This window comes from Lynx rufus, unplaced genomic scaffold, assembly GCF_022079265.1.
Source record: "Lynx rufus isolate CCGP_SWC_20201006 ecotype Redwood Valley unplaced genomic scaffold, mLynRuf1.p SCAF_15, whole genome shotgun sequence".
Taxonomy (NCBI): domain Eukaryota; kingdom Metazoa; phylum Chordata; class Mammalia; order Carnivora; family Felidae; genus Lynx; species Lynx rufus.
The window spans coordinates 53,524,016-53,541,299 of record NW_025814829.1 but is presented as its reverse complement, the minus strand read 5'-3'; the positions used below and the strand labels follow the sequence as shown (position 1 = coordinate 53,541,299).

Genomic DNA, 17,284 nt, shown 5'->3' with positions numbered 1-17,284 from the left:
GCTGGGTGCTGAAACTTCTTTAAGAGGATGAAAAGGTGATTCTCTCTCTGCCCCTTTGTCGCTCATGTGCATGAGTGTGATGAGTAAATAAACTTTTTTTTTTTTTTTTTAAAGAGGGAGGCACCTGGCTCAGTCCATTAAGTGTCCAACTCGATTTCATCTCAGGTCATGATCTCACAGTTTGTGAGTTCGAGCCCCACAGGCTCCGTGCTGAATGAGGAAACTGCTTGGGCTTCTCTCTCTCTTTCTCTCTGCCCCTACCCCGCTCTCTTTTCTCTCTCTCTCTCTCTCTCTCAAAATAAAAAAACATTAAAAAAAAAAAAAGAAGATGAAAAGGCAAGTTCCCAGTGGGAGAAAATATTTGCAAAGCACATATCTGATGAAGGACTATTATCTATGGTACGTAGAGAACTCTCAAAACTCAACCCTACGGAGAAAAAGGAACCCTTGTGCACTGTTGGTGGGAATGTAAATCGATGCAGCCACTACAGCAATCAGTTTGGAGGTTCCTGAAAAATTAAAAACATGATTACCATGATTCAGTAATTCCATTACTGTGTATTTACCCAGAGAAAACAAAAACGCTAATTCAAGAAGATATATGCACCCCTATGTTTATTGCAGCATTATTTACAATAGCCAAGATATGGAAGCAGCCCAAATGTCCGTTGATAATGGATTAAGAAGACGTGGTGGATATACGCACGATGAAATATTACTCAGCCTTAAAAAGGGGTGAGATCCTGCCACTAGTGAAAACACGGACGGACCAAGAAGGTCTTATGCTAAATGAAATAAGTTGGAGAAAGACAAATATTGTATGATTTCACTTATACGTGAAATCTAAAACACGAAACAAACCAATAAACAAAAAGCAGACCCAGACCTATAAATACAGAGAACAAACTGATGGTTGCCAGAGCGGAGGGAGCGGGAGGATAGGCAGAGGGGTAAAGGGGAGCGAGAGAAACAGGCTTCCAGTTAGGGAGTAAGCAAGTCACAGGAATCAAAGACACAGCATAGCGAATATTGTCAATGGTATCGTAGTAGCGTTGAATGGTGACAGATGGTAGCTACACTTGGGAGCATAGCATAACATGAAAGCTGTTGAATCACTGTGTTATATACCTGAAACCAATGTAATGTGTGTCAAGTGTCCTCAAAACACACACACACACACACACACACACACACACACACACACACACACTGAAACTCAATCCTAAGAATCCAAGCAGTTCATTAGAAAAGGGAGATTTTTGTGGAGTTCTAGAAAAATCCAAAAGAATGGAATAGACATGTCACTGAGGAGGATATACACATGGTTAATTGAGCATATGAAAAGATGTTTTGTTATTAGTAGCCATTTGGGAAATGCAGATTAAGACCATCCTGAGATGTCACTACACACCTGTTAGAACAGCTAAAATGAAAGGTAGTGACAATATCAAGTGCTGGTGTAGATTTGAAGAAACTAGATCCCTCATACGTTGTGGGAATCTAAAATGGCATAGCCATTTTGGAAAATATTTCAAAATTTCTTTAAAAACTAAATATGCACTTAGCATGTGACCCAGCAATATCACCTTTTTTAAAGTTTTTACTTATTTATTTATTTTTTAATAATCTCTACACTCAACATGGGGCTCAAACTCCCAACCCCAAGATCAACAGTCCCATGTTCTTCCAACTGAGCCAGCCAGGTGCCCCCAGCAATATCACTTCTATGCATTTATCCCAGAGAAATAAATAAAAATTTGTCCACATAAAAATATATACACAACTATGCTTTACATATTATAGATGAGAGTCATTTACCAGGCATGTCCTTTGCAAGTATTTTCTCCCAGTGTGAAGCTTGTGATTCAATGTACATCCCAAATATGAGTGTTTATAGCACCTTTTTAGTAATAACTCCAAACTGGAAACAACCAAGTAATCTTGCAAGGTTATTATGTTGAGTAAAACATGCTACCCTCAAATGGTCATATAGTGTACGATTCCATTTGTACAGTATTCTCAGAATGACCAAATTATGAAGTTAGATGACAGATTAGTGGTTGTCAAGGATTCAGAATAGCCCCAGGGAGAGGAATGGATATGCCTATAACTGGGGTAGCAGGAAGGAGTTCTTTGTGATGAAATAGTTCTGTGTTTTGATTGCAGCGGTGGTTATGTGACCCACCTACACATATGATAGTAAAATGACATAGAACTATACATGTCATTGAACTATACATACATTGACTTTTATGTCAATGTCATTTGCCTGGATTTGATAGCATATTGTAAGATGTAAACACAGTTAAGAACAAAAGAGAGAGATTATCATTGCTATAGGATTTCAGAGAACAAATAGTTCCTTGACGGGAATGGAAGATCTGGGGTCAGTTTTTGAACCTGTCTTTAGAGGATAGGTAGACTTCTCAAGAGTTGATACAGGGATGAGAGATATTTTAGACAGATTGAAAGTCAGTAAATGTTGATATTATTAAAACATACTAGGGGCACCTGGGTGGCTCAGTCGGTTGGGCGTCCGACTTCGGCTCAGGCCATGATCTCGCGGTCCGTGAGTTCGAGCCCCGTGTCGGGCTCTGTGCTGAAGCTCGGAGCCCGGAGCCTGTTTCAGATTCTGTGTCTCCCTCTCTCTCTGACCCTCCCCTGTTAATGCTCTGTCTCTCTCTGTCTCAAAAATAAACATTAAAAAAATAAAATAAATAAATAAAACATACTAATAACATCCAGTTAGTTGGAAGAACATTTTAGTTCAGTGGGAGAATGGGTCTTTAAATTGTATGTCTCACATAGACTCTGGGATACTTGTTACCCTTGTGTTTTCACATAAATTTATGAAACCTGAGAGTGAGAGAGACATAAAAAGAGAGGACGAAATTACCAATACCATAAATGAGACATAATGGTTCAGAGGACAGATGGGAATAATAAAGCAGCATGTGATTTTGAGCAAAACAAAGCCTGTATCTCATGGATTTAAGAAATGGAATCAGAGAAAAAGTTACATTGCGGTTGTTAAAGTAGGAGAGCTCTAATATTAGCCAAAGATGTCAAGACAAATTATAGGCTTGTATTAAAGCTGCATAGCCACCTGTTCTTTTTATTCCATGGAATTTCCATACTTGGTGATTATGTTTTTGGATGATCGCTTCATATTTCTTTCCATTCAATTGTAAGCATTCTGTGGCTCAGCATTGTATCCCCAGTCCCTATCCCAGTGCCTGGCAGCACCTTGTAAATATTTGTTGAATGTGCTCATGCGTGAAATCAGTAACTTTGCAAAACTGTTGAAACTAGAACAAAGAAAAGACAGTTATAGAAGAAAAGAAACAGGATGATAAGATAGACTAGACAGACACATTAAATTTTTTTTTAATGTTTTTATTTATTTTTGAGACAGAGAGCATGAGCAGGGGAGGGTCAGAGAGAGAGGGAGACACAGAATCGGAAGCAGGCTCCAGGCTCTGAGCTGTCAGCACAGAGCTCGACGCGGGGCTCGAGCTCACAGACTGTGAGATCGTGACCTGAGCCGAAGTCGGACGCTTAACCGACTGAGCCGCCCAGGCGCCCCTAGACAGACACATTGAGTATGACGGCACACCTTTATTAGAGCAACATGACGATAAAGCTTTACAACCAAGAAATTCAGGATTGAATTCTGTGATGGTATGTTCCCTAAAGGATGCCAGGGTGTTAAATGGAGCACTAGATGAGCCGCGATGATGACCGTGGCGATGTATGTTGGCAGGGGTTAAGGAAGAGCGCAGAAGCACCAGCCACTTAATACTAGCTGCTCTCTAGTGTGGTAGCTTTCTTAACAAGCCAGCACTTAAATGACTCATTAGATGAACTGATGCCTTGAGGATCCCTGCTTGAAACACACTGTCTGATGCCCTGCAGCATGCCGGATGCCCTTCAGTATGTCTGCATATCCGCTGCTCCAGTCGAGTGGCGTGGTCATCAGGATCATTGCGCGCTTGTGCTCCCAAGCCTGTTCAGGCTGGTCGTGTTTCTTATTTTAGTTACACGGTTTGAATCATTATTATATAAACTAAGGAGAAGAACAGGAAGAGATGATGTTTCTATGAAAACTTCAGTCGAATGTTTTGAAAAGATTAGATAAAGGGCAATTACTAAAAAATACTGCTAAATTGGATGTGAAAAAAAGAGCTGTAAAATATTAGGGATGAATTATTCTTTTTTAAATTTTTTTTTCAACGTTTATTTTATTTTTGGGACAGAGAGAGACAGAGCATGAACGGGGGAGGGGCAGAGAGAGAGGGAGACACAGAATCGGAAACAGGCTCCAGGCTCCGAGCCATCAGCCCAGAGCCTGACGCGGGGCTCAAACTCACGGTCCGCGAGATCGTGACCTGGCTGAAGTCGGACGCTTAACCGACTGCGCCACCCAGGCGCCCCTGAATTATTCTTTTTTAAAAAAGAAAAAGATTCTGTACTCAGAGTGCTTGGTGTTTCTTTTATGTTCCCGCCTTACGTTTAAAGAAGCTCTTCAATCTGTGGGTCACGAAGTCAATGTCGTAGGTTGAAATCAGCAGTTAAAAAAAAAAAGCCTATCAGATTGCATTACATCTGGGAAGGAGCATTGTCTTGTGAAATTTTTCTTGAGTTTTTTATATTCTTAATATTTATGTAAAATGTGCAAAGCTTGAAAAACAAAGCGTGAGAAATTGAAACTGGAAATACTAGAGCAAGTATTAAGGACATGATTTACCCAAAAAGAAGAGAAAACCCAAATTAGTGGATTCTGATTTTAAAGCATCAGGCTTTGGTCCACCATCAAAAGATTGGTAAATGAATATATATTTAAGTACTTTCTGGTAGCATGAAATGTTTAAGGTATGTATGTAATGGTTTCATGATATTTATTTTAAGTTGATCCTTTTAATTAACCAACTACAAATCTCTGTATCATGGGTATGAGTTTCAGCATATTTTATTTTACTTCTTTTCCTCTCATGCCTCCTTGTTATGTCTTTCTCCCCCCTGCTTTCTTTGCCACTTACTGGTGTGACCTAAGAGTCGTTCTCTAGGCCTCAGTTTGGTTTTTAGGAACTAAGATTATCCTTCAGATCTCTTGTTGTTTAGCAGTGCTTACTTGCCAAATTGATCAAATAAGTTCTGTCTCGGTGTTTGTCCATCTAGAGTTTTAGGAAATAGCAGACATGCCGTTTTCTTAAATCTTTTTTTTTCTTAAGCACTAAAATCTCCATATTGCAACCTTAGGGGGCACCATTCACATATACTGTGATATACGGCACATAAGAATAGTGGCAGTGCTCATACCCATCACTTGATTCTGGATCGAAGAAATTTTCAAATCCTCAGTGTTCTTTTGTATTTGGGCATTAGTAAATTATTTTAGGCTGTCTGTGGGTGATGGGTTTGGGGATGAGTTTTTTTTGATAAGGTAACAATTTATCATTCTTGAGATACTGAAGTATTTTTACTACCGAGCATCTGCTGAAGCAGTGTCCTTGCTTTCTGTAAACAAGCTAGTAAGGCGACTAAAGTAGCGGTGGATTTTGGAAAGAGGTGAAGACGAAAAAGGCTGTTGGTGTGCAACTGAGATTGCCTAGGAGTGAAAGCAGTGCAGCTAGGAAATGAAAAATCCCCCGGAGAGGCAGACACGAGGTGCGAGGGAACGGTTGCTGAGTTGGACATTCCCTCCCGCATTGGACTAGGTATACAGGTGTCGAGGACAACCTGTACAAGTAGCTGCTCCTCCGAAATGTCACCAGGTTGGAACTTGATGATTTTGGTAGGTAGGGTACAGGCCTATACCTCAGTTCACTCATACACAAAGGATGTGTTTTAAAAAGCTAGTTTGTAATTGAGTTGTCATTGTCCTCAGTTGCCTTTCTAATGAGACCTAGACTAGCCCGTGAGATCATGAGTAAAAGATTACTCTAATACAGATAGTGTTAGCCATGACCTCTGGGTCCTGGAAGAGCATTTCTTCTCCTTTTTAAAGAAAGGGCTCCAGGGTGTCTGGCTGGCTCAGTTGGAGGAGCATGGGACTCTTGATCTTGGGATCATGAGTTTGAGCCCCACGAAGAGTGCAGAAATTACTAAAATGAGAAGGAGAATGAAAAATAAAGTCTCAGTTTTAAGCATAATTTTGAAACAGTGTGAATCTTAACTTTGCCCTTTCAGCTCCTTTTTATACTTCCACATACTGATGTTTTCTATTCTTTTCTACCTTTGTGAACCCTGTGTGCCCACCCCTGTCCCCTGAGGCCAGGTAGGCTAACCAGCATTTCTCTTACACGAGTATTGATTGGACTCTTTCCAGTGGGAACAATTATTACCACACTAATCAACTAAATGAGGTGTTAAAGGAAAGCAATTGAATTGGAGTAATTTATGCTGAAGTGTGAATGACTGACAGCCCCACCGACTTCCCAGAAATTCTTTTCTTTTTTTTTTTAAAGGGTATTCTTTTTAGTTTTAATTTGATATTTCGGACAGAGGACCAAATAAAGTGACCATTTGAGCTTTGGGGGAAAAGCTGTCTTCTTTTGGATCTAACTGTGCCATGACTGGGGGAGTGCAGGGGAGAGATAGATGGTGGCCACCCTCCCCCACTCCATCTGTAGAGGCCTGGACAACCTTCTAGTATTTAAACCTGCCTTTTAGAAGGTGCAGAGTACCTATATCAAGAGTGGCAAGTAGGAGTTTTCTTGTCCTTCCCATTGTAACAAAGTCCACTGCATGGGCGAGGCTTCGTGTCACTCTGGATAGCTGCATCTCAGTGCAGCCTTCTTTTGCCCCCCCCCCCTTCCTGTTCCTGGAGTGAAGACGGTGACCTTTGCAGTAGAGGGGAAAGGGGTCCCTCTCTGGGTAGCAGCCCATGTGAGTTGGTGAGCCTTATGCCCCCTGCTACACAGAGACCCTGTGGGACTCTCTTGGCTTGAGGGGGGTTGGTGCTTGGTTCGTGCACTACCAGGGTCCTGCCCCTGCAAGGGTACCTTCCAGGGAACACTTCTTAGTTGGAAGTGATTGGCTGTAGCTCCAAGTCCTGCTTAGCTGATTTATGAAAGGCCAAATTAGTATAAGAAAGGTAGTTTAGAGGTGTTAACCTCATGCAGCATGAAAAGTAGATGGTGACCTGAAGAGATCTTCTATAGTAAGTACAGGCAGTAAATGTAAAATTTTATGAAGGCAGAAGAGGAGAGAAAGAAAGATATACTGCTATCTACTATATTCCAATCACATTCATCATTGCTTCTAATATTTTCTCACCAAGTAGAACTTGTATAGAGCCCAACGCATTCACAACTCATTTGAATTTCATATTTTCTTGTATAATGTATTCTTGATTGTTTTACTACAAAGTGTTGCGAATTGTCATCGAATGAAATTGGTGCTCTTGAAAGATGTAGCATGTTTATCCTGTGTTGCGATGTCCCCCCCCCCCCCCACCCCAGTGGCACAGCTACCTCGTGCTCCAGTCCATGATCTGGTCTAAGAGGCACAAGCACGTTCATCCGCACAGCAACCTCGTGAAAAAGACACTATCATTTTACAGGTGAGAAAATTAGGGTTCAAAAAGGGAACGAGCTTAATCTCACTGGTACTGAATGGCAGCGTTAAATTTCTCCCCTAAACTCTTTCCTCATGTGGATTTTGTGATTCTGTGAAACAGAAAAACTGGCAATAGAAACAGAGTGCATATCTAAAAGTTAAGAAAGTTTTTGGTTCTGGTCCTAGCTAATTTATTGACTTTCAAAGAAATCCTTTTAAAGGTCCCTAATAGAAGTCTCGTCTTGCATTTCCACATATGCGGGTTGAGTTTAATTTCAACCTGAATGGTGGAAAAAGGGACATACAGATTTTTAAAAAAAAACAGACACTTGGCATGCTTGAAGACTAGTTCTAAATAAAAACAGTTATTAATGGGATAATACCCTGGAGAACTCTCCTCAGTTGTAGTGCACTCTTCTGTGTATCGGGACATACTTGACTTTTAAACACAAAATCTTTGCCACCAATTATTAGTTTCCTCACTACATTGAAAACAAGCCATTTTAATTTGCTGCCTTATTCAAGCCCCCCCCCCCCCATGCCTACCACCTCCATGAAGGTATAACTTGGCCACAACGTGTAATAACAGCCAAGATCTCAGATTTTGGTGTCAGCGAAATCCGGTTTTAAAGTCTGACTCCAAATTATTAGTGTAAATAGTGTAAATTAGTGTAAAGTGCTTTAGCCCTCTGTGCCTCAGTTTCCTTTTTCTCCTTTTTTTCCCCCCCCCAAAGAGGGTAGTAATACCTACTTCATGGGATTTTTTTTATAAACCTTCTGCTGAGTTGTCTATGGTGATTACAGTGGAATGTCATATTGTAATGCCTCAAAAGCTTGGGGCTGATGTTTGCCTTGTAAATTCACTTTAAATTGAATAGATAACATTCTTCAGCAAAGAGAATAAGTGTATATATTCATATACATTTGGTGAAATTTACTTAAATAGTAATTAATTTCATAATTTATATGACCTATTTTTTTGATGATTGATACTGTAAATAACAAACCATCTTCTACTTTAGATTGATTTTGATGGAGGAAGGACACCGCACAACGGGCGGCATTTGGCTAATCTAGTCTGTGCTAGATTTGATAGTTTGAAGAGATTTATAGGTAGTGAATTTCCATACTCTTGAAAATAATTTTACAGCTCTTGCACTGCTTCTGGATTTATATTATTGCCTTGTTTTAAAGCAGGACTTTCCCCAGACAGCGTATGTTAATATTTGGAAAATTCCCTATCAGTGGGCTAGCACCATCGTGACAGCCCTATGTTCTGCTTCTACCTTGCTAATTGTTTCCTTGGGATTATTTGGATTGTGTAGAAAGCTTTTTGCAAATCCTCTTATTACTGAAGTCATTGTTGCCAGCAGGAATAAGATTAAAGGTGCTTAAGTCTGTAGAGTTGTTTCTAATTTGTACGTGTCATTTCAGTGCCATTTTAACAGAACTCTGTCTCTTGTCTCTCCCTTCTCCCCCGGTACTATCTCAAGTTAGGTCCGAGGAGCCAGGCCATTGGAAGAAATCTCATTTTATCCTCCTAATTATTATGCTGGCACTCAGGAGATAATTTTTCCCTTCATGCACTGCCAATTAATATGCAAATGGGCTGATAAATATTTATGCAATGATTTAAATTATGCAGGGAGTGCTTTCAGTGTGTTCTGTAAATGAATTGTTCGTGGACTTCAAAGTGCTGGCTGCTGTGCTAACGAGGAGAGATTTGCATAAGGCCCTAATCACACGCATACTGATTAAGCTTCATTATGGAAACTGCCAGCTGCAATCTTTGTTTCTATTTTATTACAAAAAGGGGAACTTTTCATGCTTCAGTTGCCTTGACAATGTCAGTCCTAGCTGGTAGGAGAGACTAAAACTCCTCTGAGCAACTGAAGTTTCCTTATTCAGTTGAAGATTGCTATGGTGTAACTGAAGTTGTATTTTCCTTCTCCCCCTAATCCACTTTCCACCTCCCACCCTTGTTCTCTGAAGAACATAGTGTAGATTTGTTAGAAATAGTAGTACCTTCTTTCACCCACCCCAAACTGCTACCTGTTTCTTCCTTGCTTTGGACTGTCTGAACCTCTAGAAGATTTCACAGCAATGCTGGACTGCAGTGACTATGTTCTAGGTGGGTACCAGCACAGTTCTTTCTTATAAGCTTTAATATGGAAATAGCGCGTGTGGGGTTGACTATGCATAAATGCTTAATCGCATATGCAACCACCTCGGGGGGGAGGGGGAGAGGTGGATTGAGCAGAGAAGGAGGAAAGCATTTGCAGGGCAGGAGCATACTTGAATTTGCAGTAGGTCCCTCCCTACCACTAGCTCTCCTGGTTCAGAGGACATTTTCTGTAAATAATGTGGATTTGGAATTCGTCTTGAACGGAGGACATTTTTGCTTTTTGGAAATATCTGTTGGGAGCATTTCACGTAGTTCTAAAAACACTCTAACTCGGAAACAAGGTATAAAGTATGCCTAAATAATATGTACATATTAATAAAAAATGTTTTACAACCTAAGGGCGAATGTCTTCTGGAAAAACCAAAGTGCATAGTGAAAAATGAGGTGGAGCCGTAGTGCGGAATGGCTCCCATAAATACTGATGCAGAGGGTAATTGCGGTGGTTGCTGCAGTGGGACTGTTGATCAGTTTCCAGATTTGAGAAACTGTCAACTTTTCAAATTTTGGCAAATACCAGCCTTTCCTTATGTTTTAAAAACTCAACTTCTCTTCTTCAGAAAACAATGTTAAGTGCTGGAAAGCCTATTTTAAAGTTTTCTCTATAGAACAGCAAGCCTTTTAGGGAGGGGGATGTGCGGCTTGATTATATAAACTGTCTTTGGTAACCGAGATTTAAAATAGATCGAGGCACTTTGGTTTTGAGACACGCTGTGGCTCACGGTGGCCCTATTTTGTGTTGAGTTTTGTCTGTGTGCACACAGTTGTTGAAACCTCTTCGGGTCACTCTGGTCACCTGGAGAGTCAGATGACATGAACTCCAGGACTTTGATAACTCACAGTTTAAAACCTTTGCAAGTGATTTTTTTTTCCTCTATGTCATTTTTCTCACTTAAAAAACTGAGCCCCACCCCCACCCCCTGCCCATCTCCTTCACAGTTGCTAAGGATAAAATTAAATGATAGTTCTGTCAATGTTTACACTTTCAGGCAGAAGGAATGGCCCAAACTCAAGGCAGTAGTAATATTTGTAAAGCACAATAAAAACCACAATTAAAACAAAAAACCGATGTCAAGAATTCAGTCCAATCGCAGAGCAGTTTGTAAACTGTTATTAGGCTCATGCACAGCTCAGTGTGCCCAGAGAGAAAAAAAAAAACTTCAGATATCAAGAAAAGAACTTGTATTTACTCTTTTACAAAATCTGCTAAATTGGGAACTCAAGGAAGGAAAGGAAAATACCTTTTTGAAATATTTTTAGCATTCTATTTTAGAATTAGAAATTGTACCTCTGTTATTTGTAATTAACAGTAACTGTCATTTGAACAGTCTTCACATTGTTGTACAGCTAAGTCAGAATTTTATTTGTATATGTATGTGTGTGTGTGTGAAGTGGTTTTGTTAAATGTCTTTGAAGCTCTTTACAATTCAATAGAAGATGCTTCGAAGATTCACACAGAATACCTGTGACATAATCTTTAATTTAGACACGTGGAAATTAGGGTATGAATTGCACAGGGACAGGTTCCTGACTTGTTAAGAATTATGCCTACTTCTTTGTACAAAGATACGTGGAAACATTGTTACCCTCTTCTGAATGTTAACTGGTTCATATTTTTCCACTTTTTTTTTAACATACATTCTAAAGGAAGCATTTTGGTTTGTTAACATTTGTTGTGATCTTTGCTGACTTTCATAAGATTTTGTTGAAGTCATTCAGAAAGCTGATTTTCACTAAGTTGTACACCTGTTCCTTTCAAACCCTAGTATGCCTTTGGTGACATTTAAATTTTTCTGGACAGTAGGGGTGAGGAAATTGTAGAACTAGTCTCATTTATGACCACAGAATATGAATTTGAATCCTTCACACATCAGAGGGAAAAACCAAAGATGTGCTAGAACTGCCTAAAACCATAAGACCAGCATCTGTTTTAAAAACTTACTAGAAAAACTGTTACACGGCTTCCAGGCTGGAGATGAAATTTATGGCAGGAGGACTCTCGATTCTTTCTCGTCACTTAACGCATTTGGATAAAGCAACCGTGGACAGCATGGTTGGGACTTGTGATGATTGTTTGATTTCCTAGTTAAACATTGAAATGGATGACAAAATGTACTTTTCAGTAAAAAAAAAAAATCAAATATCACATCATTTATTTATTCTCACTAATAATTAGAGTTAAGTGATTCTTAGCCCAGTAGGGGAAAAGGGGGAACTTGCTGGATAGTAAACTCAGTTGATTACAAATATGCAAAGTTTGGGTTTACAGTAGAAATAGAATAAGGTATATATTAAATGTATATTTAGTTTTTACTCTATTGAAAAGGCGGGAGAAAAGCAGGCTTGTTCTTGTGTCTTGCAGCTGTTCTGGGATACCTAATATTGCTTGCTGAAAACTTTCTACTGTGAAAACCTTCATTAAAGAGATAACCCTTAGGGAAATAAACCCATGTCAGCAGGTTCATATGTGATATCAGATAGGTAGTATAATTTTTAGAGGGGTGTGGTTGTGATTCAATTTTGAAATCGTTAGATATATCTGTTATGCCTTGTGGTACAGCTTCTTGTAGTGGTTTATGATTGAGGTATGAATTTGACATATTCTTACTTTAACACATGGTTAGTTTGTCTGGACGGGGAGTAAATACGGAGATATTTTTCTTAGACACCCTTTCCTTTTATTCTGCTAGGTTGAGTTACTGCCAGCCTGTTATGAAGATTACCAACAGATTGTTTTGGTTTGGTTAACAAATACCTTTGCTTATGGAAAAAGAAAATTTTGAGAATAACGTGTTTTACTTTGTAAGGCACTTTGCCCCAGCTTTGTTTCTTTAACGTATTTTATGCTTCGTATTATATTTACTTCTTTTACATGTCAAATTCTATTATAACTTTTTTCAGGTTAGATGTCTGTTGTCTTTGTTAGAAGAATGTTAAAATTCTTTAGAAAGACAGTTTATTTGTGGATTGCATCAGGGTTAAGGGAAGTCCAGAATTTCTCTCAGATAAACTTTCACGATAATTTCCAATGTTTTAGTGATCACACTGCCTGTCTTTGAACTGTAGGACTGTAACATCAGTCAGTATTCTTAAACCCTTCCTTTGCCACACTTTTGCCTCCCTAACCACATCCCCAATTTTTAAAAAACCTCATTCACCTCTGATTCATTGCAGACTCAAGAATGAATAATCCGTCAGAAACCAGTAAACCGTCTATGGAGAGTGGAGATGGCAACACAGGTAAGAGACCCTCCCCACACCCACCTTTTAACTAGATCTAATAGCGTTACCAGAAGAAACTTCCCACTTAACTGTGACTCCTATTTGGCAAATAAAAACCAATTTGAGTATGGAGTTGTCAAAGATCATTTAGTGCTTGCAGGAGCTGGTATTGTATTTGTTTAAGACTATTTAATTTCTTCAGATTGCTTCATGTTTTTGTTGCTGTTTATCAGAGGAACTATAAAGTAGTTGAGAGAATAGTCCTTTAGGGTCAGGTGGTTCTGGGTATGAATTAGGGATTTGTCACTTACTAGCTTTGAAAATTTTTTTAATGCTTGTTTATTTTTGAGAGAGGGAGAGACAGGGTGTGAACAGGGGAGGGGCAGAGAGAGAGGGAGACACAGAATCCGAAGCAGGGGCCAGGCTCTGAGCTGTCAGCACAGAGCCCGACATGGGGCTCAGACTCGTCAACTGCAAGATCATGACCTGAGCCGGAGTCAGACGCTCAACCAACTGAGCCACCCAGGCACCCCCTGTCACTCATTAGCTTTGGACTTTAAGGCAGTTTCCTAACTTTATTTAGTGGGGACAATATATTTCATAGGTCGTTGTGAGTAGTAAAGGAAATGGATTAAGCACAGAGCCAGCTACACAGTAACCATTCAGTAAAAAGTTGCTCTTGCTACAAGTGTTAATCAAAACAGTAAATCTTACCCACCCACCCCCATTCAGTATAAATTATATTGAAGTTATGCTAGTGTCAGTAGATAGATAGTTAAAAACACATACCTGTTTCTAATACGTTCTTTTATTTGGTCATTTTAAAAAATTTATACTGTGCGGTAAATCCATATAGAATGTCTCCACAGCCCAAACTCTTTAATTTATCACATTGCTGAAACGACGTTGACCCGTGTGTTTTTATCATCTGCCAGAGGTGATCGCACAGGGACTTCCCCAGTTTCTGGTAAAGGCAAAAATTGAAATACTCAGCCATGTAAAGAAGGGAATTGTGGGCAGGAATACACAGAAAGTAATAGTTTCTAAGGTAAACTAGGTTTTCACTTGCAGAGAGGGTTGCCTCTTTGACCACCATTTAAAAAACGACCTACTATGGGAGATAGTGAGAATGTGAGTCCCTCCTAGAAACTGTCTTTGTTTCCCACCCCTGCTGGCCCCACCATCGTTTAATTTGAAGTAGATGAGTTGAACCAGTATGTCGTTCCTGCCTACATATCTTTCATTGTAAATTGTTCTATACCTGGAGATACTTGTTAGTCTTCTAATCTCTAAAGGATACCTGTCTCTTTATGTGAAACTGAGCCATGGGACTTCCTGTTATATTGAACACGTCATTCAAAATACTCTGAGGCTAGCCACGTGGACTGCTCTAGTACCTCCCGAGGAGGTACACCATTCTGTCTAGATTGTCGGCCAGTCTCATTTTTGCTGTTCCTCTGTCCTCTGGGCCCTGTCTTGCATTATTGTGTAGCACGGGTCCATCTGCGAGTGCTTTCTCCATTTAGTTTAAGTGTGGGACTTGTCTGCATAGAAACAAGGCAGTCGATCCCTTAGGACATTAGGAGAGAGTGTGCAAGGCACTCTAAAGAACAGCTTCAAGAGCGCCTGGGTGACTCATTGGGTTAAGCATCTGACTCTTGATTTCGGCTCAGGTCATGATTCCAGGGTCGTGAGATCGAGCCCCACGTCGGGCTCTACGCTGAGCATGGAGCCTGTTTACGAGTGTCTCTCTCTCTCTCGCTCTCTTTCTCTCTCTCTCTCTCTCTCTCTCCCCCTCTCCCTCTCTCCCTCTCTCTCTCTCTCTCCCTCTGTCCCTCCTCCACTCATGCTCTCTCTCTGTCTCAAAAAAAGCAAAGAACAGCTCCAAAGAAGCATGTATTTCTCAACGAAGAGAAACAGACTCAGAATGATTGGAGAACACTGAAAAGGTCTCTACGTCAGATTCCTTGAGAAACCACCACTAATAATAGACGTTTCAGTAGCTACCATTTATTGAGCACCAACATTTAATAATCCCCTGATGACATGTTTTTAAAAATCTTAAGCACTGGACTTATTACCTGATTTCAATTTGAGTTCTTAATGACAACACTGTAAGTTAGGGAATAGGAAATTGAAGCACAAAATCAGTCAGGAAATAAAGGCAGGATGAGGATTTACACCCTGTATTTGGTTTCTCCCATGAATTGCAATAAAATAAAACAGAAATTTTAAGCATTTCTTTGTATATATTCAGGATTAAAACTATTTTCAGAGCTATATATAAGATAAATTCTAGCTGTAGCAATTGCTAAAACAGTCTCATGAATTTCCTGCCTTGTATATTTGCAATGCATGGTGGGTAGACTCCTAGAACTGAGTAGTATCAGTATAGAGTTTTAGTTTTTAATGTCTCTAAAACTCAGCATTGTTGCCTTTGTAAAATTGCAAATTACTTCCATGTTAAGGACTTTTACATGCCCTTAAAGATAACTAAAACCCCGAATGTCAATTTCTGAAATGTTAAGGGCCTATCACTACATTCTTAGTATCTCCTACTGATGTCAGTTTGTTAGCTCAGGAATATAAAAATGTATTTGAGTTCCAGTTTGCCTATTAAATTACCGTGTTCACTATATTAGATACGGAATTATAATTTATTCAGACAATTACATGCTTACAAATTGAATTTTATTTAAAAGCAAAACAAACAGGGGTGCCTGGGTGGCTCAGTTGGTTAAGCATCCGACTTTGGCTCAGGTCATGATCTCGCAGTCCGTGAGTTCGAGCCCCGCGTCGGGCTCTGTGCTGACAGCTCAGAGCCTAGAGCCTGCTTCAGATTCTGTGTCTCCCTCTCTCTCTGCTCCTTACCTGCTCATGCTCTGTCTCTGTCTCAAAAATAAATAAACGTTAAAAAAAAAATTTTCTTAAAGCAAACAAACCTGCATATTGTTTCATTGTAAAGGGTGTATGCATTTTTAGTTTTTGCTAACTGAATAATTAAAGTTTTCAGTGGAAAAAAACCACTGAAAGTATAATAATAGCTAAATTAGCATTATAATAAATTATAATAAAACTAAAGTCTCACATTTTCTTGGATTTGGAATACTTTTTTCTTTTTAATGTTTATTTTTGAAAGAACATGAGTGGGGGAGGGGCAGAGAGAGAGTGAGACACAGGATTCCAAGCAGGCTCCTGGCTCTGAGCTGTGAGCACAGAGCCCATTGCGGGGCTCGAAATCATGAATCATGACTATTTTTTTTTAATTGAGGTCTAATTGACATATAACGTTACATTAGTTTCAGGTGTACAGTATGATTCAGTATTTGTATACACTGTGAAATGATGACCACATAAGTCTACTTTCCCCTGTCACCATGTAAAGTTGCATAATATGCAATACAGTATTGTTGAATATAGTCGTTGTGCTGTAATTACATCCCCATGACTTACTATTTTCTGACCGGAAGTTTGTACCTCTTGACCCTCTTCTCCCTGTTCACCCACCACCCAGTCACCCTCCCCTTTAGCAACCACCAGTCTGTTCTCTGCATCTATGAGGTTTGTTTTGTTTGTTTTCCTTTTTAGATTCCACCTGTAAGTGAAATCATACGATATTTGTCATTCTCTGACTTACTTCACTTAGCATAATACCCTCCACGTCCATTCGTGTTAACACAAATGGCAAGACTTCATTCTTTGTTATGGCTGAAGAGTATTCCATTGTGTGAATATAACCACACTTTATTTATCCATTCATCCACGGATGGACACTGGTTGTTTCCATATCTTAGCTATTGTGAATAGTGCTACAGTGAACATGAGCGTGCATATCTTTTCTAATTACTGTTTTTGTTTTGTTTTGTGTTTTCCGATAAATACCCAGAAGGGGAATTGCTGGTAGTTCTATTTTAGTCTTTTGAGGATCCTCCATGCTGTTTTCCATAGTGGCTGTACCAATTTACATTCCCACCAGCAGTGCACTAAGGTTCCCTTTTCTGTACATCCTCACGAGTACTTGTTATTTCTTGTCTTTTTGATAATAGCCATTCTGACAGGTATGGGGGGTATCTCATTGTGGTTTTGATTTGCATTTCCCTGATGATTAGTGATGCTGAGTATCTTTTCATGTACCTGTTGGCCATCCGTATGTCTTCTTTGGGAAAATTGCCCGTTTTTATCAGATTGATTTTTTTTCTTTATTGAGTTGCACAAGTCCTTTCTATATTTTGTCATAAATTGACCGTATGTGCCTGGGTTTATTTCTGGACTCTCTATGCAGTAGTACAGATCAACAGTATTAATCTGTGTCTGTTTTTA

The 17,284-nt window shown here is 39.6% G+C and overlaps 1 protein-coding gene across 4 annotated transcripts in view; it reads left to right on the top strand.

The window, feature by feature from the left end:
* The window catches only part of POU2F1 (POU class 2 homeobox 1), a 183,096-nt gene that overhangs the window by 95,450 nt on the left and 70,362 nt on the right, over positions 1 to 17,284 (top strand). For 3 of the 4 annotated variants that reach the window (XM_047077068.1, XM_047077069.1, XM_047077066.1), the window contains one exon: positions 12,917 to 12,982. In XM_047077068.1, the coding sequence (XP_046933024.1) occupies positions 12,917 to 12,982 (66 nt within the window). Of the gene's footprint in view, positions 1 to 9,441; positions 9,692 to 12,916; positions 12,983 to 17,284 lie in introns of those variants that run through there. The other variant, XM_047077067.1, reaches the window with a different exon arrangement.